This window comes from Apodemus sylvaticus, chromosome 12 (assembly GCF_947179515.1).
Source record: "Apodemus sylvaticus chromosome 12, mApoSyl1.1, whole genome shotgun sequence".
NCBI classification, from domain to species: Eukaryota; Metazoa; Chordata; class Mammalia; order Rodentia; family Muridae; genus Apodemus; species Apodemus sylvaticus.
The window spans coordinates 65,985,627-66,006,645 of NC_067483.1; the positions used below are offsets into that span (position 1 = coordinate 65,985,627).

Below are 21,019 nucleotides of genomic sequence, written 5' to 3' on the forward strand. Positions count from 1 at the left end.
TTCATAATATTAGAGTCAAAGTGTGAAAGAAGTCCAGATAGAAAGGAAGCAGACATCTGGGAGAACAGTGGAGGCAGAAGGAACTACCCGGGGAAATGTCCTGAGATGCAGCTCATTGTGTCTTCAGAAAACAGGCACAAGGGGGCCACAGTTGTAAAATCAGTGATCAAAGGAAAGTATATGTGAGAGAGCCAGGAAGTGAACATTATCCTTGGAGAAAGAGAATATAGATATGAAGGTCTTACAAGAGTCACGTGATGGGTGTAGAAATAGATGAACATTCTAACGGGGGTGCTATCTATGGCCCGGAAGCTAGAGTGCTCCCAGGAGTGACCCTTAGAGGTCAGTGGCCTTGAAGGAGGTGAAGGTTCTGTTCTATTGGCTTTAGTCTCAAGTGTTGTAGATTCTAGAGAGGGAAATATGGTTTAGAAGAGGCTCTAAGAAGACATGAGGACAGCTCCCACCCTCCACAGACACTAAGCTATTTTCAGTGATAGAGAGTCCACTGAGCCTTCTGGAAGGCAGTGATTTTAAGAGAGGACCAGAGAGAAGACCAGCGAATGAACAGATTTTGCCAATGAGTTTAAAGGGCAGAGGACCTGGGGTAGGATTTCAGGGTTTGGGGGGGGGAGATGGGAAGTGAATCCTGCTATCACCCTGTATGCTATCACATTCTCCCTGTGTGCAGTGTATTTGGACCTTGGACCTTTCCTAAAGACTTTCTGCTTCTTCCTCTCATCTTTACATATTTCCTCAGCTTATCATAACACTTCCTGCCTTGTTTTTAGTATTCATTTTCTTCCCTGTTGTTTATGTCTTCTTTCTAGCTTCCCCTTTAAATACTCCCTCTTGTTTTTCCTCAGCCATTTTTTTCTCCTTCTCTTACTTTATGGTTTCTCTTTGATCATGGGAATCACCCACACGGCTTTTGACACCATGGTATTTGAAGAGCCTCCAAATTCTCCCAGGGAATGTCCCATCACTTGAGAATTGGCCAGCAGTTGTCTCTACCTATGCTTACCTGGACTTTGACAGGTTCCATCCAGTGCTCCAAAGTGTCAGTAGTCACATTCTCCGGTAGTATCACAGGGTCACTAGGGGGAACTACACATGATGGAGAGCACACTGCACCTATAGGAATTGAAATTTATAAGCAGAGACATGAATTTCCCACATCACAGCCTTTTCCAATGCTTGCATTCTACACTATAGGCCATAACATCGTGGTAGTTACAGACAGCATTATCAGCCACCTCCTGTGAACCTGTAAGGATACTGTTATGTAATGTGATCAAGAGCCACTGTGGCAAGTTAACTCCTCACCTTTCTCTATGGTGTTTGCTCCTCTGCCTGGTATAGCACAGCCTTTCCTTAGGAATCGATGCAACACTGAACCTTTCAACAATTTAGAAATCAATTCCTGGTTTAGCAGATCCCACATCCCCAAATGAGGGCTCCAGCTTGCCAAACTCTGATGCCTTTTAAACATATTTGATTTTATTCTAATCTCCCAGGAACTTACACATATTGTACCTATGACCTTGTAGCTGAAATAGCTGGGGAAGGGTGGAGGTGTGGGGGGCAGAGATCATTACATTTCCTCCCAGCCTATCCTAGCCCCTCAATTGGCACATATTATTATATGCACAACCAAGAAACTATTTGAGTAATGGAGGAAAGATCCAAAACCAGAGGAAGAGATGTTGGTATCTCAAAGGAAACTCTTGTTCTGTTTGTTTACAGGGGTAATCCAAGCACCTCTTCAAAGCCTATTCAAATAAAACTCACTTTGGGGTTTCTCTGTTTCCTCGTCTACAAATGATATAATCTCTAACTTTCTTTTCAATTCTCATTGTCTACATGTCTGTTTCTTTAGGTAAATAATGTTTTTTTAAAGTAACATCATTTTTAGGTGCCAATGTGTGTGATATTTTATGTAAAAATCAGAAATTTACCGGGTGAGAATCTATTAATAAAAGATCATTGAACCAGGCCTGAGTATAAGACATCAAGGCACAAATACTTGAAACACAGTGAAGAATCAATTAAAAAATGACTGAGGTTTCCAACTAACTCATATTATGCACGTTTACATTTTATGGAAAATTTCAAGCCTGTGTAATTCAGAATTTAGATGTAGTCTCATAAGGTTTCACACAAATTTCAGGGTTTCTACAATGGTAGGGCCAGTTTTGGTAAAGTTGAGTCAACTTTAAATCAGTTCTGGTCCCAAACAATTTTAACTGCAATTACTTGAGTAAACGTTGCCCACAGATCTGGAAATCAGTCCTCTGGAGAGAAAGACTGAAGAACAACACAAGTGAGAAAGACTGAAGAACACAGCTGAGTACCATCCCAAGTAATCCTTTCTGCAACCAAAGAGGTAATACAAGAGTCCTGCATCCTGTGGGAAGAATCCGCATCACATGGGTGTAGTTGTTCAGATGCATCTTTTCTTTCAGAGCTACAAATCCAGTCACAGATGGATGCACTCTGGGTACCAAAGCAAAGCGGGTGATATGAACAGATCTCCATTCTTACCAATCCCATATCCCTGTCCACACTTGTACTCCACAGAATTCAGCTCTGAAGTGGGTGGTGGGCATTCTCCTTGCAGATTTTCACACAACTTGAATTCCTGGGTCCACAGCCCCTCTTTAGTGCAGAGGATAGGAATCTAGAATATTGAAGATAAGAGCAGCACTATTATTATTTTGTTAATTTCATTGCAGGATGGGGAAAGTTGTCTGAGTAAATGATAAGATCCTTTAACTTCTGGAACTTGGGCTAAATGAGTATTAGAACAATAAGCAGAGAGTTGGAGAGATGACTCAGCAGTTAAGAGCACACTGACTGCTCTTCCAGAGGCCCTGAGTTTAATTCTCAGCAACAACATAGTGGCTCACAACCACCTGTAATGGCATCTGATGACCTCTTCTGATGTGTCTGAAGACAGTTACAGTGTACTCATATCCATAAAATACATAAATACTTCTTTTTAAAAAAAGTACAAGAAGCAGAGTTAGAAATGGCAAACAGAGCAGAAGAGAAAAGAAAGAAGGAAGGGTGGAAGGATAAACAAGCAGGGAACCCAAGACAAGCTCTTGCTTCCATGTGAAGCAAAAATAAACAAGTTTTTCATTCATGAAACTTACCACCATTATATTTTCCTTTGGCCTTGAAGATATAATACGCTTCTCATGAGAGCTGTGTATTCTATGCTGTTTGGGGAAATTTTCCCCAGATGGTGTTGCTATGCCTTGATTCATACACATTATCACACAAATGTTTGTTGCAAATGCTGCATTTTTTTCTTCCAAGACAGGCTTTGTGTAGTGAAAGTAATTAATAATTTTCCTAAAGGTATGCCTTTGCCTCTCTATTGAAATACATACATTTTTGATGCTTTTTGATCCTGTGTGAAGTCTATTCCCTTTCTCCACATGTCTATTGTCTGGTGTAACTCTTGGTTCACCCTAGGACCCACCAACAAAAAAATTAATCAAAATATACTCTAGATGAAACACAGAGAAAATTAAGAACTATAAATCTCAAGGAAGGAAATACAGATCTATAAATAATCCAGTCTTTGGCTAACCCCTTGCTGTCTTAACTAGTCAGTTCACACTGGCGTGTCTGATGTCTTTGGGTCTATTTTATCACCAACTTTTTTTTCACATCAGCTCATGCCAAGGGTGTGGTGAAGGACATTGATTTTTGCCTCCAAAGTCTACTTGACTTCCTGTCTCGTGTGTGTGTGTGTGTGTGTGTGTGTGTGTGTGTGTGTTACTTGAAGTGTCTAAAACAAAACTGTGGTTAGTCTTATAATCATGATAAAACTGTGACTTTTTAGTTCAGACTGGTGCCAGCATCATAGGGAGGATAATAGTCAAGCAGTACTTTAACATGCTTTGTTCAAAAATTCATGTTTTTGTTCAGGACTTTGTTCTACTGCCAAAAAACAAAATAAAATTAAATCCACAACTCCTGCATTCCTACCCAGGTAGGTCAGTCTACACATGAGTGTTGACTGCACACTCAAATCAGGATCCTAGACTAGCTTGAAATGAACCCTGGTACCATACTCACTGGTTTCTTCTCCTTATCTCAAAGAAAACTCTGAAATTGGAAGAGAATGCTCCAAAACACTAACACTATTAGGAACTGTCTATGGAAAAATATCAGTGCCTCTCATTAGAGCCCAGCTGCATAAAGATTTGCTGGTTGGGTTTTTAAGTTCACTTATCAGAAATCATGTCATGGCCATGGTCATACAAGTGAGAGCACAGTCTGAGGCAAATGAAGTTCAGAGTCTTCCTTACCCCTTCCGTTTCCTGGTTACAGTTGAGCACACACTGGCTGTCCAGCTTGAAGCCATCAGTACATTCATACATGCCTTCAAATACAGGAGGAGGAGGCTCACAAACCACTGGGACACAGCTCCCTTGTTCCCAGGTTCCATCGTCCAGGCACTGAATCTTCAGGAACTTGCTAGTAAGACATGAAACCACACAGCCCATAAGGAAAGACAGGACCCTTAGAAATGTGTGACCAACATTAGAAAACTGATCCAGTGACATGGTTCCGAGGGTAAAGGTGCCAAGCTGATGACCTGAGTTGAATCCCTGGAACCTACTTGGTGGAAGGAGAGAACTGACTTTCAAATTTCCTCTATATATGTCATGTCATATGTATGAGACCACACACACACACACACACACAGACATAGACATAGACACACACACACACACACAGACACAGACATAGACACAGACACACACACACACAGACAGACACAGACCTAGACACAGACACAGACACACACACACACACACACAGAGACAGACACAGACACAGACATAGACACAGACACACACACACACACACACACACACACACACACACACACACACACACACAGAGACAGACACAGACATAGACACAGACACAGACACACACACACACACACACACACTCGGACAAAAATAAACAAAATAAAAAGGGAGTGCAAATAGGTTCTATTTAGCCAACGTCCCATTGTGGGTCATGAAATTGAGACATCTCTATTGTGGTTAGCAGTGCTAGGAGTTTTTGTATACTTGACTTGCTATCTTAGTGGATAAATAACATCAACTGGACTGTTTATGGGCAAAGTCTCACATATTAGCACATTGGGAGATGTTATATAGTTCAGAGTACAGCAGAGTTACCACACACTCAGGGGATGAATCAGATATAACTTGGAGATTGCCAGTTCTATGATGTTACATTTGCTGAAGTTGTTAATAGCCATTGCTTCTTTGAGGAGAATGGGTTATTCTGAAACAGAGCCTCGCCTGACCTTCAAAGGCCAATCTCTTCAATGAGTTCACTATCACTGTTTTGTTTGAATATATGTTGATTTCCCCCACTTGGAATGGGCTCACCAGATCCTTCAGTGGGTATGACTCAATACTGACCTAGAAGAACTGTCCCTCCGACATGACCCCCGACCAGAGACTGGACTTAAGATGGATGAGAGTCAGACACACCAGGGTTCTTGTTACTGAAAGTTCCACTCCACTCCCTTCTGACTCACTGAAGTCAGAAGGTGCTTTCCAGTCTGGCTGTTTTAACATATCCACTTCTGATTCACAAAACTCATGGTTGCAGATAAGCTTGCAATTCAAAATATAAAGAATCTTTTGGTCACTGGCTCTCTCTACCATGTAGATGGTAACTTTAAATTGCCATCTGCTTTCTTTACATTGTGTGTGTGTGTGTGTGTGTGTGTGTGTGTGTGTGTGAGAGAGAGAGAGAGAGAGAGAGAGAGAGAGAGAGAGAGAATGTGTTTTGAGACAGGGTCTCCTGTATCCAAGCTGACTTCAGATAAGGGTAAAATGCACTTAACTCCTGGGTACTCTGACCAAAACTTTCCAGCTGCCTGGGATTACAAGCTTGTATTATATGTCAAAAACATTAAAATGTCATTTCCTTGTGTCATAATCTCATTTTAACATTAAGGTCCATACACGTACACCATTCCATATGCTTTTAAATAACAATTGTACAATGTCTTCTGTGTGCTTACAATATTTTCCCATTTTGCTATCAAAGAAGCATGAACAGCTCTGCTACACAAATGTAGAAATTATCCTTTCCGATTGGGTTGGAAACTTAGGCTAGACAGCAACTGTTTCATTTCTTGTTTTTAATCTTTAGGAATCAGTATATAACTTATAGGAGGAACTAAATAAATGCTTGATTTTTAAATCACTGAATAACTTCAGGTATTTTTCAAGACATATGACAAATGAGTCAACTCTTCATAACTCTCAGAATAAAACACTGCTTTTATCCCTCCCTTACAGATAAAGAAACACAGTGTGATACTAAGTTCCTTTCTGGAGACCTTATATCACAGGGTGTATTTGCTTTCAAACAATTTGAATAACATATTATAATAAAATCTCTTTAGAGAGTGACTTGTTACACATGAATCTCACGAGCATGTGTTAGGTGTGTTCATTGTGGAACTCTATGCAAATGAAAGAACATGCTATGTATTATTTAGTATGTGGATTCTTTCTCACAAAGATGATACTTAATGATGGCTTCCAAAAGTATTTTCTAGTAAATGGTTTGCAGATAATTTTACTGTAAGCCTCCAACTTATACCCTCTTAAATTCAGAGTTGTTTTTTTTTTTTTTTTGAACTTTCCACTTACCCTGTAGAGTTTAAATCTTCCAGAGGGAATCCCTTCTTTCACAGTTGAAACCCTTCCCATATCCTTGGTGAACTGACATTTCTCAAATGTAGAGAGCCAGCAATACCATCACTCCTTGTATATCGTGTGATTACAAAGGAAAACCAATGTTTGGCCAGGATGACAGTATTTTTGCTTCATGTGGTATTTTTCTCTGAATTGGTTAAAATAGTTCAACCATGGAACCAGTCTCCCCATTCCTTGGCCAGAGTGAGGAACCATTTAAGAATGTTGAGTTCATACATTTCCTTGCCAGTTTAATAACCTCAGAGGTAAGAGTAGACAGATTAACCTTGGATTGGGAAGACGGAGTCTGGGTGTGTGGGGTGGTACGAACACAATGAGACAGGGCCTGAGCTGCAAACCAGCAGCAGCACAAAGAGGGAGACTCGTAGCCAGAGAAGCAGCACAGTTGAGACAAAGGTCCCTGGACTAGGTGTGTGTGAGGGAAGGCGAGCATCCCCATCTCCTAGGCAATCGGGTCCCTTTTGTAAGGGTTCCTACCCTTCTCCCAGGTTCAGGAATTCCCCTTTATTGTGTTTCCTTTTCCTTTGAGTGGCTTAATTCCTTTTCTGGTTGCTGTGACCAAGCACCTGGCGAAAAGCAAGGAGGAAGAGTTTGACTGGCAGTTCAGAGGAATGCAATCTAGCAAGGCAGGAAAGGCATGGACAAGCCACCAATGCTGCCCACAGTGGCAGAAGGTTATTTGCTCCCTTTGCCAAAGATCAGGAAGCAGAGAAAGGGGGATTCTGGCATTCAGCTGGCTTTCGTCTTCTCTTTTTATCATACCCAGCCTTCTCCCCATGGATGGGATGGTGCCAGTAACATTCAGGGAGTGTCTTTCCTTCAGTCCTTTCCTCAGTTTATACACACACACACACACACACACACACACACACACACACACACATATATATATATATATATATATATATATTCAGATCTGTGCCTTATTAATGTGTTTCTTCATCCAACCAAGTAGACCATAGAAATTAACCATTGCAATAGCAGTCTCCTGAGGTTTTGTTTGTTTTTCAGCTCTTAACCACTACATCAGATGCTAATGTTTAGGCCTCACTCTTAGATTGCTTCCAAAGCATTCAGCCAGTTCCTTGTGATGCAGTAGTATATAGGGTGCTTCAGTCTGCTGATCATGCTTATGAATGGATTCACAGTTAATGGCTTGAGTCTTTAGAGTCATGTACGGAGCTTGTATGTCACAGGATGTTTCTGGCTATTTGTTACATTGAATGACACCATGATAGCATCAGAAAATTGGAATACATTGCATTATTTCTCATTCCAAGGCATTTGACTTCTTTCTAAGGCCTATCTGGGGGACTGAAGCCTAAAACATTACACCTATTTTGCTTTATTTAGTTACTACTATGGACATTATGATTGTCTCTTCTTCAACTGCCCAGTTTGTGGCAAAACCTTAATCTTCAGTGTGATTGCATTAGGAAGGAGGGCAATGGAGGGAAAATCAAGTAATAAGATACCACCCTCACGATTGGCCTACAGCCTTTAAAGGAAGGGACACAAAAACTTGCCTGCCTTGACTACAGTCTTCCCGGTGAGGACACAGCCAAAAGAACATTTGAAAACAAGAAAGAATGTTCTCAGAGAAGAAATCTACCAACACTGTCACTGAGAACTGTGAGTAATGAATGCCAGTTGTTTTAGTCACTCAATCTACACAGTACTGCTATTCCAACTCTCTAGATGAAGACACATTAGTGACATGATCTTGAGCTCCCATTTGTGATAACCTCTTACATATGTCACCTAATGTGGTGATGTCACAGACTGACTTCTCACTCTTAGAGAATTATTTGTGTGAAAAAAATGGCTTTACTGGTCTTGGTATACTTTCTTTAGACAATCTGTGTAAATAAGGAGACTCTGAAGTCATCGTGTGAGTAGATTTTCATTTCAAGGAATGAAAGCAGTAGGCACTGAACCCTACAGACAGATCCTTCTCAAGATAAAGTACAAGACTTCTTTGAAAGCTCATTCCACTATCTTTTGCATAATAGATTCCACTCTCTGTATTTTCTTTATCCCAATGGGGTAAGGGAAGTTGAAGTGTTTCCTTTTATGGGAAAATAACACAAGTGACCAAGTAGGTGACTTGCCCGATGTCATATAGTAAAGAAGCCACCTGCTAACGGTGGAGTAGAGACTGAAGTTTTTTTTTTTTTTTTTTTTTTTTTTTTTTTTTTTTGAGGCTGAAGTTTTTAAGATACATCCCAACCATTAGACAATTGGGTTTGCAGTGAAAACTGTAGAGTATTCTCATCAGAATCAAGTAAGAGTTACTTTGTAAATCTAGATTATCAGGCATTCTGAACCAAGTGTGGGGCCTAAGACAGTTTCTTCCTTCTCTCCCTGATTTCCATCTTTGCTTCTGTCCCCTTTGTTCCTGCAGTGTTTGGGATCAAACTCCGAGCCTTCTGTATATCTATTGTTGAACTAGATCTCTGAGTCTGGACTGTGTGTGTGTATATATATATATATATATATATATATATATATATATATATATATAATTTGTCCATATTTTTTATATTTAACAAGTTTGACAAACTCCGACGACTTCTTCTCCTTCCCATACTAATAAAAGTAAGCCATAAATACAGGGATAATAGAGTGGGATCATCTACCTAATAAGCCTGCAACCATTCCATCTGGTCTCTGCTGAGCATCCCGCTTTTTGGCAAGGGTTGTTAGCCGGGTGATCATGCTCTCTAATTCCTTACTTTGTAAATGGCTTCATGAGGATCTGGGGTTAGGCTAAGGTTTGTATTTATTTTCTTTCTAACTTCTCCAGACAAATCACCACAATTTCCAAGTTGAGAGGTGCCGTTTTCCAATTTCCAGAGCTTGTGGTGCCCACCTACTGTTGAAAACCCAGCTGCGTCTTCTCTCCTCCTTACATCCCTGCCAGAAGTAAAGACCTTGTAATCAAAACTTGGCTGCATGTTTGATTGATGTTGCTCGAGGCACACACGAGTCTACCCCATTTTTCTATCACCACTGAAGGCTTGTCAAAAGTCATATTTATGTTCCCTTGGAGAAAAATAAGAGTATGGTTAGTTCTGGGTCCAAGAGAACTATCATGTCTTTGCCAACCAAGGGCATCTGGTGTCTACAGTGAGGAGTCCTTCATAAAAAATAACATTAACAGAAAAAGATATTGAAGAGTGAAGAGTGAAGAGCTAGTCATTTGTAGAGTCGAAGAATACTTATCAATACAGCTTTACCCTTAAACCCTACCTACATGGTATGGACCTTTATTCCTTAGTTCTTGGTTTCACATCTCTGCAGGTACTCCCCTTCAGACACCCTCAGCACAGTGAATGACATCACCATCTACCGCGTTGCTCCAACATGAAGCCCAGGAGACCTTGCAGATTACATCCTTTCAATCTTCCATTTTCCCCAACCCCATCTGGTCTCACGCAATCCATCAGCAAGCCCAGTGACTTCCTCCTAGCAGGTATTCCTGGAGCTTGTCCCAGGATCTCAGCATCTCTGTAGCCACAAATTTACTTTTACAAAGCCACTCTCTTACTTTCCAGTTAGACTTTCCACTTTCCTGTACCCTTTCCTACCCAGCTAGCAAGTATCAAGTAGAGGAAATTTTCACAAAAAATGAATAAATCACATCGTAACATTTCCTTTGTAGAGCATTTCATTTATTGCAAAAGGACTTTGTGTTATCACACAGGGCAAGGTACTGAGAGGACCTTGCACTAATGCCCTTCATATAGTATGGAAGCACCTATAGTCCTACAAAGAAGCAGAAAAGAGAACTAATTCCTTGCTTGTGTATTTGACCCTGTCTTATGCCAAATAGAAAATGCAAAGTGGGGGAGTAATCCCATTATTTCTTTTATACAGATAAATAAGTATTTATTGGTTCAGTTTTAGCATGACACATGTTTGGTTTCTGAACTGAATTACATGGACTAGATTCTTCAGAATATTCTGGGTCTTTACTATACGCAGATGCTACCTGGAACAGCAAAACTAGAATTTGAATCTGAGAACATGTTAATAATCAATCCAAGACTATATCCCAGACTGAGTCAATAAGAATCTAATTTAAAAAAAAAGAATCTAATTTAAAGGTTTCCAAGATATTCCAATGCATTTTAAAGTTGAAGAAGGGAAGATCTAGGCTACTTTAAGAGATCTTCCACCCCACCCCAAAGAAAACCATCAGCACTTCCAAACTACACATCAGTTTTCATTTTAACAAACTGCAGGCCTGGCTTCCCAAGCCAATCTCCTTAAAGGGAAGCAGGCAGACTTCAATTGTGACTAGCCATCAGCTGATCATAGTTGCTCTGTACTGTGTAACCTCAGATGTCTGTCCCAAGCAAGAAATAGAATCAGCAGTATCATCCACTTAGATGAATTGGCTTTGGCAAGTGTTTCTTCTCTGAGTAACAAACAAACAAAAGTGTCCCTTATAAAATATTCTGAGGTAAAGTAGAGTGAAGAGCCTACTAATACCTAGATGTATGTGAACTGTTTATTCTGTGTCAATACCCAACTCCAAGCTTCTATCTTTGGACCCTCTGCTTGTAATAGTTTAGGTTTCTAGTCTGGCAGGTACAGAAATATCCTCTCCCTAGGCCTAACCTTCTCTGGGCTGTGATCCCTTCTCCATCCTTTTTCACTAGATCATCCCCAGCATTTCTAAATGCTAAGTTCAATAGTTCTTACCTAATGTCTTTTGTTATGTTGTTGGCCCATTCTTTACTTTATCTGATGGGATTTTTCATATAGGATGTACTTGGGTTACTTCCCAAAACCCAAGGTGTTTCATGCAATTTAAATCTAAATGCACCCAATTATTACATTTATTCAGCTTAGTATCTGTTCCCATTGGCATATATATGAAAAACTGGAAACCACACTGAAAGGCAAGGATTAACTGGACCAGAAGCAAGGAAACATTGAGTAGGAACCTCTGGTCTTTGCCATTTTCCATCATCTAACTATATGTCCATTGGGCAATTTTAATACACACACACACACACACACACACACACACACACACACACACACTTGTTACATTGGGTTCCCCAGGTTGGAAGACAAATACAAGTATGGCAATAATACTAGTATTATAATTTACAGGAGCCCTATCTTATTCACTGTTTTATTGTTGTGGAGAGTTACCAAGACCAAGGCAACTCTCATACAAGGAAGCATTTAATTCTAACTTGCCTAGTACAAGGAGATAAGGATGGATCAATTCACATTCTTCTGCATGCTGAAGCTTAGTCCATTATCATCACAGTAGGGGGCATGGGAGCTTGGCAGCAAGCAGACAGGGGACAGAAGGAGAGAGAGACAGATTGAGAGAGAGAGACAGAGAGAGACAGAGAGAGACAGAGACAGACAGACAGACAGACAGACAGGGCTTTGTGTGGACTTTTGAAACTTCAAAACCCATCTCCTAGTGACACTTCCTCCAAGAAGGCCACACCTCCTAATCCTGTTAAATCTATCAAAGAGTTCCACTACATGGTGACTAAGCAGTCAAATATTTGAGAAGATGGTGCCATTCTGAGATGGAGCTACCTGGAGGCATACTTAAGGAAAAGAGAACTTTGAAGTGGGTTTGCTTGGAAGAGAAAGAGAAAGTGGGTAGGTTAAGGGAACACGCATATAAGATCCAAGAGATACTGAATGATAGAATTTATAACTATTAATTTGCTAAACCAGTATAATTTCCAAGAACAATATACAAACATTTCTCCTTATACCTACAGATAAGTGGAGTCTTCACCCCCCATCAAGGAAACTTCCTTTGCAACAGATGAAAACCTCTGTAGAAAACCACGAACAACCAAAATGAAGAATTGTAGAGTTTAATCTCCCACACCTAAGCCTAAAGGAACATTGCAAAAAAGAGGGTTGAGTGATAAAAGATTGTAAGAGCCAGAGAATCAGGAAATTTTCTGTGAGAATACATTTTCTAGTAATATCAGAGGCTATTTCCACAAAGGCTCACCAATATGACTGCTAAGTGGTGAGCTATTGAAATGGCATCAATGAAAATAGTGTGGATGGAGAGAAGCCCATGAGGCATCAACCCTACACAAAGAACTCTAGGCAATGGACAAAGGCTGGGAGTGGTAAAGGTGGCCCTCCCCAGGGAAGTCCACATTGATTAGTTACCCAGTGCCAAGTAGTCAGTGCCAAATGGTACACAGGTACCATTACAGGAACTGAACCGGTTCTCTCTCTCTCCTCTCTCTCTCTCTCTCTCTCTCTCTCTCTCTCTCTCTCTCTCTCTCTCTCTGTGTGTGTGTGTGTGTGTCTCTGTGTGTGTGTGTGTGTGTGTTTTCTTTTTCCTCCCTACTATGGGGGAGGAATCACTTAATGAGAAAAGCCTGGAGTGAGTCCTAGAGGACAAAATTTCTTTCAGAAAAGATTAAAAACTATGTGTACAAAATTCTATCCAGAACCAGTATCTTTATAACCCTGTGTATGTCAGCCTATCAGTCTCACTACAGACAGGGGTAACAGGAGGTACTCATGGGCACTTTAAGTATATGCCCACATTCTTGCCTGGGACTTAACCTAATGAACCACTTTCTGCCACTGTTGCTCATTCAGAAAGCAAAGGGTTTTCTACAATCCTGTGCCTAGAAGCCATAGCAACAGTAAAATCTGATCCCACTAATGTGTAATTAGAGGATCTGGGGAGGCATAGGCATCCCTGCATTGGACAGTGCATAGTGACTCTTCTGGTGTATCTTGCCTTGATATGGGTGAGAAGAGAGAGATGCTAGTTAAACCTTTCTATGCCAAAGTTCCCCCATGTCAAAAACAAGAGTTGGACATCACAGTCACAGTGACCTTCAGGACCTTTTTAGTGGTTGCACTGGGTGACCATTATCAGTAAGAACAACAGTATGGCTCAAGACAGAGGCTGTGGAACCACATGACCGTTGCTAAAACTGCAGCTTGGGCTCTTAATAAGCCTCTGGCTTAAAATAAATTACTTTACCTCCCTTGTTCTTGGTTTTCCTACTTGAAAAACAAAAATGGAGATGAACACACATTCCTCACAAAATTAGAAGAAACCATGTAACACAATGAATAGTATCAGCTCACTAAGCAGGGAAACGATTAGCAAGTCCTGATGACCTAAGTGTGTGTATATGTGTGGGATATTAACATTGTTCCTAGTATTCTAGCCATACTTAATTCTTCATATTACTGACCCACCCATAATCCCCCAGGGGACCATTCATGAATCAGTCTGCCCTGCCCTGACCCCATTGTTAAAGAACAAGGCAAGGTCACTACCAAAATGTTCATCCACCCAGCTAAAGTCAGAATAAGGAGAGCCAGAAACAGTCAGGACAAGCCAAGGGCAGATGAGAAACAACATTGGGGTATGAAGTTGCATGTTGCTGAAAGTCTTTTCAACTTTATCCATTAAAAGCAACCATTGTTTATAGTTTTTTTTTTATTAATAGAGAAATTGGCAGTTGATACAGAACTGAAAATTTTACAGTAAGACGCTCGATTGCTAAGGACTGAAGGTCAAAGGGACATTTATGAGTTCAGCAAGCATTGCTCTAAGCAATGGCCTGTGCACCGATGGCCAGCCCTGTAAAGCCTGAGCAGGGAGCAGGAGTTGGCCTGTGCCCAGGTGTATATTTGAGTGGCCAAAGCTTGCCACAGAGGTTCAGTCACTTTGAAGCCAAAAGAAGCTGTAATAAATAAGTTTAAGGCTCACATGATACTACAATGGCAAGAGAATTGAGGATTCCAGGGATAAACTTTGAATGTATTTACTATAAACATTAATTATAAAGGCAGACAGAGTCTTAATGAAAAGAAAACAAATTTCTATTTCTTACAGATGGGTAAGTATACATAGAGATTACAGTGTTGTTCTTACATGGGCAAGTTACAGATAACACACACACACACACACACACAGTTATAACCAGTTGTGACCTATTCATGTGTGTACACAATGTTATGACATAGGGTTTATACACCAGATAGATTACTACTTTTAAAAGTTATAAATCCAATATATTTAAGGAATTTTAATGTTGTACCACTTCACCTTGGCAGTTCATTATTCAAGTCTTCCTATTCCATCCCATGGTGGAATATAATTAGCTTAAATTCAAGCTATTGTTCAGAAAGATGCAGAGTCAAATAAACCTCAATGTTAAGAGCTCCATGACAGGCCCTGGTTCTCTCTCTGGGGCCAGACGGACATTACATGTATTCTAATTTATTGCTATTTTATTTCCACTTACTTTCTCCGACATACAGTGCTATTGTTTCATGGTCCACGTTCATGTTAGCTTGATGAAGTGGAATGATATGAAGCCTGTAGAGAAGGCTCTGGTTAAGGAAGGGACGTATATATTTTTAGTGCAACAAACTTTTTTCGGTGTGTGTTTCTTTTAGATATAGGAAAACGTACCCTCCCTCCATCTGGGTACTGAAGAACTGTCTCTTGAATGACAATCCAATCTTTTTTGCTTTGTAGGCTGTTTTTATGGGATATAGAAACTGCAGAAGGAAGGGTATGGCCAGTAATAAAAGACTGTATTTGAGACTGTTTCTTGTTAAAATATAGAAATCAGCATATATATGTATATACATACCAGCATGTATATATATATACCAGCAGAGTAGCTTACACAGCAACAGTTACTGTGTTAGGAGAATCTGGGATGTAGGTGGTGTTGGTGATGACAATGATAAGGATATGTGGGAGAAATAATGATGACAGTGAAGATGATCGTTGTGATAACAACAATAATGATAGTAGTGATGGTGGTGGTCATGATAGTGACAATAGTGTTAATGGTGATGGTGGTGATAGTGGTGCTGATGGTGGTAATGGTGGTGATGAAGTGATGATGGTGATGGTGATGATGATAATAGTGGTGATGGTGGTGGTGGTAATGGTGGTGATGGTAAAAATGGTGATGGTGGTGGTGGTAATGGTGGTGATGGTAAAAATGGTGATGGTGGTGATGATGGGTACTGATAGTGGCAATGATGTGATGATGATAGTGATGACATGGTGATGATGGTGGTGGTGATGGTAATGTAGTGATGATAGTGATGATGGTGGTGGTGATGGTGATAATGATGGTGGTGATGCTGGTGGTGGTGATGGTGATGGTGGTGGTGGTGGTGGTGATGGTAGTGATGATGGTGGTGATGGTGGTAGTGGTGGTAATGGTGCTGATGATGTGGTGATGACGGTGGTGATGATGGTGATGGTTGTAGTGATGCTGTTAGTGATGGTGGTGGTGATAGTGATGGTAATATTGGTGGTGATGGTGGTGGTGGTGGTAATGGTGGTGGTTATGGTGGTGATGGTAGTCATGGTAGTGATGACAATTATAAACAACAGAGGGCATTTACAGGGTCAAGACAATATAATCAGAAATTGTGTTCAGTGTTGTATGTGTGTGTGTATAATTATTTAATCTTTACCTCACTTGCCAATGCTTCTATTGACTCTATCTTTTGAATTAGAATAGTGACAATTTACTTTAGCAATAGTAGAATAGCATTAGTAACTTGTTAGAGTCAAAGAGGTAATAAGCTAGCAAGTTGCCAGCCAAGTTTAAACATCACCAGCCCCACACTCTGTGGAATCAACAGCTGAGCCATGAGATAAAACCCTGACTACAGAAACATGTTTTAGTAGTTTTGACTCAAAGATCTTTAGCACTTTTAGGGTTCTCTCAATTCTACATATCTAAAAAGGAAAAAAAGTCCTATAACAAGCAGTTGACTGAGATAAATGTAGACACTTACACTGAACCATTGGACTGAAGTCAGGGACCCCTGTGGCTGCATTAGGAAAAGGCTGGAAGGAAGCTGAGGAGGAGGGCGACCCCATAGGAAGACCAGCAGTATCAGCTAATCCAGACCCCAGGGAGTTCCCAGACACTGAGTCACCAACCAGGCAGCATACACCAGCTGAAATGAGGCCACCAACACATATACAGCAGAGGACTGCTTGGTCTGGCCTCAATGAGAGAAAATGCACCTAACCCTCTACAGACTTGAGACTCTAGGAAGTGGGGAGACCTGACAGGAAGGCCAGGGAGGGGTACATCTTCTTGAAGACAGTTGGGAAGAGAAATGGGATGAGGAACTGTTGGAGGGCAGATTGGGAGTGGAATAACGACTGGACTGTAAAAACAATTAAAGATAATAATAAAAATCCTAGTATTCTGTTTTCAAATGACATGTAGATCCAGTCCTGCAGATGAATATAAACTTCAGCCATTTATTCAGACTAAGTTCTCTGGGAAGTATTAACAAGATTATGCCAAGTATTTTCTACTAAATTCAAGTTGTATAGTATTTTTGTTTATAATGATCATTGAATTTTTGGTGTAACAAATTATACATTGCTTTTCTCGATGGTAGTACACCAAAGCCTTAGCACCTTTCATTTGTTTTATTGACACAGGATATAAAAAGTAAACTTTCAATATTAGATATCACTTAACAGTTTACTTTACAAATGTGTATAAAGTAGGCCAGAAAAATGATTTTTTTTTTTTGCTCATGAACAAAAGTGTTATTAGCCCAGAGCATAGCCCCTGATGCTAGGATGGTAATCTCAATGAGGCCATTTATTGGTGGAATGAGCACAAGTAATACCCAACTTTGAGTTCATTTCCTCATGTATTATAACATACAATATATAATATATAATATTATATAGCATATACACACACACTTATATGTACACACACACATATATATATATGTATACATATATATATGTGTATATATATATATATGTATACATATATATATATATATATATGTATATATATATATCAATTCATATACCACTATAACAAAAGATGCTGTACCAGTATTTCATTAGTAATAAAATAAATTATTGCCATAAGAAATATGCTAGGCGGTGGTGGCGCACACCTGTAATCCCAGCAGTCTGGAAGGCAAAGGCAGGCAAATTTCTGAGTTCGAGGCTAGCTGGTCTACAGAGTGAGTTCCAGGACAGCCAAGGCTATACAGAAAAACCCTGTATCGAAAACAAAACAAAACAAAACAAAACAAAAACCACAAAACAAAACAAAACAAAAACAAAAAACTCCAAAACAACGGGTTTCAGGCTGCTTAATTCTCTGTCATCTCAAGGAGACTTTCTTTGTGTATGTATATATATATATATATATGGGCCCAAATACATAAATAGTTTCTACCTTTCTGTCATGGTTTGTATATACTTGGCCCATGGAGTGGCACTATTAGGAGGTATGTCCTTGTTGGAATAGACCTTCACCCTAGCTGCCTAGAAGTCAATCTTCTACTAGCAGCCTTCAGATGAAGATGCAGAACTCTCAGCTCCGCCTGTATCATGTTTGCCTAGATGCTGCCCTACTCCCACCTTGATGGTAATGGACTGAACCTCTGAACCTGTTAAGCCAGCCCAATTAAATGGTGTCCTTTATGAGACTTGCCTTAGTCATGGTGTCTGTTTACAGCAGTAAAATCCTAAGACACTCTTCCATGCTGTTCCCACAAAACAGACTGGACAAAGATGTTCACTACTTAACAGTAAGCAATCACAATGTGATGCCTACAGTTTTGATCTTCCGTTGTATTTGTAACATTGTGTGTATGTTTGTGGATGTGGATGTGGATGTGTGTGTGTGTGTGTACTCACGACCTTTGTAAAAGTTGATGTCATGAGAAATACTCACAGAGGTTGGCTATTTGCACCTCTTTTTAAAAGATCTGACTTCTATGCTATCTTATGTATGATATTGTGATGAGTTATTTATAGGAATAACTATCAAGTAAAGTTAGAAGCCCAGAATAATTTAGAATTAAATCAATTAGGACCCCTAATGAGGACATCCTAACCTTCATACGTAAGCATAACATGTAATGAGAAAAAAGCAGCCATGGGAGTAAAATATAATGGAGAATATAATATGATCTTTTAACAAAATATAAGTCAGACACATTTGTTTTAGCTTCCTTAGAGGTCAGGTTAATGACATCACAAAGCGTTGATGAATGGTGGTATGTATGTGGAAGAAATGGCAGACAAAGTAGACAAGAGGTAAAACTATGTGGATTATCCACTGTGAAGGGATGAATACCAAATGAACTTGGGCAACTTTTCAAAGTGCTAGTGCCTATATGACACACACCCCAGTGTATCTGTGCCTTGACTTACAATAAAGGCAAATATCAATAAACCCACTGTAAATATTAGAGGTTAAAAGACATATAACAAACTTGGTGGGAGCTCGGTTAACTGACTAGAGAACAAAGAACACTGAAGATTCCTACATGCTAGGCAGGCCTCAGTGTCCACCAGCACCACAGGGCAGAGAAATGTGCAGATTTAGAACTATTTCTTAGGCTCTACTCTGTATAGTTAGGAATCTGGGATGTAGATGGGATACTTCACTGGCTATATCCCTAGGTATCTGGCCTGTGGCACCCTTATAAATATTAAAGTAAGAGTTTGTAATGGCAGGTAAAGGTCTGGGAACTCATGATCATAATCAAGGCCATGGACTGGAAAAGCTTTAACCCTGACTAGTATTCAGATCAAGAAGGAAAAGAGAGGACCAGAGAGACAGCTAAGTGGTTAAGAGCACTTGCTGTTTTACAGAGGACCTGGGTTTGGTTCTGTGCACCCATATGGGGTGATTCACAGTCTTCTGTAATCCCAATTGCAGGGGATCTGAATCTGTTCTGATATCCATATATGTGAGTAATTGTGTGTTGCAAGTGGGGTACATAGACTGATGCAGCCTCTCCCACATACACAGAAATAAAAATAAATAAACCTTATCAAAAGAGAAAGAAAAGAAAACTCAGAGTAGACTTCCCATGGCTATCTTGAGCAGCCTGCCGGGGCAGAAAAGCACCACTAGGTACTGAATTATCCTGAGCTTAAGATATCTGGGGGTGCAAACCACCAGGGGTCTGCCTTTGCCCAGGACCTGAGCACATAGGTGGTTCGTCTGCCAGCCGGCCAGTCATGGGGCCTGTGTCCTATGTGAGGATCAACAGAGGGAGTAACTCTCCGCTGCCATCTTTGCTCCATGACAGAGCAGTCAGGGAACACCTGGGTCACTGAAACAACCCAAGTATAACATTGCTTGAAGCAAGACTCAGCAGGGCTCCAAAGGCACAAAAGAGGAAGGCAGCATATCAGCAATCTGTGCCAGAGGAAACCCAGTCATCCAGTGTCACAGAAATAGCCTTAAAGGTCCACTGGAGGTTGAAACACCAGCCAGTGACAATAAGACCATCTAACACCAGTGAGAACCAGATGACTAAAGGCAAATATAGGAACATTACTAACAGAAGCCAAGGCATTATGGCAGCATCTGAACCTAATTCTCCAAGAACAGTCCTGGATACCCCAACACACCAGAAAAACAAGAGTTGGATTTAAAGTCACTGGTGAGGATGCTGTTAGAGGAACACATGAAGGATATAAATAAATCTCTTAAAGAAATTCAGGAGAAAAATGATCAAAAGCTAGAAGCCCTTACAAGGGAAACACAAAAATCACTTAAAGAAATTCAGGAGAATATGGGTCATAAGTTAGTAGCCAATAAGGAGGAAATGCAAAAATCACTTAAAGAAATACAGGAGAACTTTGATCAACAGGCAGAAGTCATGAAAGAGGAAAAACAAAAATCTCTCAAAGAATTATAGGAAAACACAAACAAGCAAGTGAAGGAACTCAGCAAAAACATCCAGGATCTAAAAACAGAAGTAGAAACAACTAAGAAATCACAAAGGGAGACACCTTTGGAGATAGAAAACCTTGGGAAGAAATCAGGGGCCATAGATGCAAATATCAACAACAGAATACAAGAGATAGAAGAAAGAATCTCAGATGCTGAAGATACCATAGAAACCATTGACTCAACAGTCAAAGAAAATGCAAATGCGAAAAGCTTGCAACCCAAAACATCCAGGAAATCCAGGACACAATGAGAAAGCCAAACCTAAGGATTATAGGTATTGATGAGAGTGAAGATTTACAACTTAAAGGGCCAGCAAATATCTTCAACAAAATTATGGAAGAAAACTTCCCTAACCTAAAGAGAAAGATGCCCATGAATATACAAGAAGCCTACAGAACTCCAAACAGACTGAACCAGAACAGAAATACCTCCCATCACATAATAATCAAAACCCCAAATGTACTAAACAAAGAATACTTAGGGCAG

At 40.2% G+C, this 21,019-nt stretch overlaps 1 protein-coding gene across 1 annotated transcript in view; it reads right to left on the reverse strand.

The window, feature by feature from the left end:
* The window catches only part of Pappa2 (pappalysin 2), a 262,109-nt gene that overhangs the window by 45,398 nt on the left and 195,692 nt on the right, over positions 1-21,019 (reverse strand). Inside the window, exons 17-19 of the mRNA XM_052199928.1 lie at positions 4,323-4,491; positions 2,542-2,677; positions 1,022-1,131 (exon numbers count right to left, since the gene is read on the reverse strand). Of these exons, the coding sequence (XP_052055888.1) occupies positions 1,022-1,131; positions 2,542-2,677; positions 4,323-4,491 (415 nt within the window). The remainder of the gene's footprint in view (positions 1-1,021; positions 1,132-2,541; positions 2,678-4,322; positions 4,492-21,019) is intronic.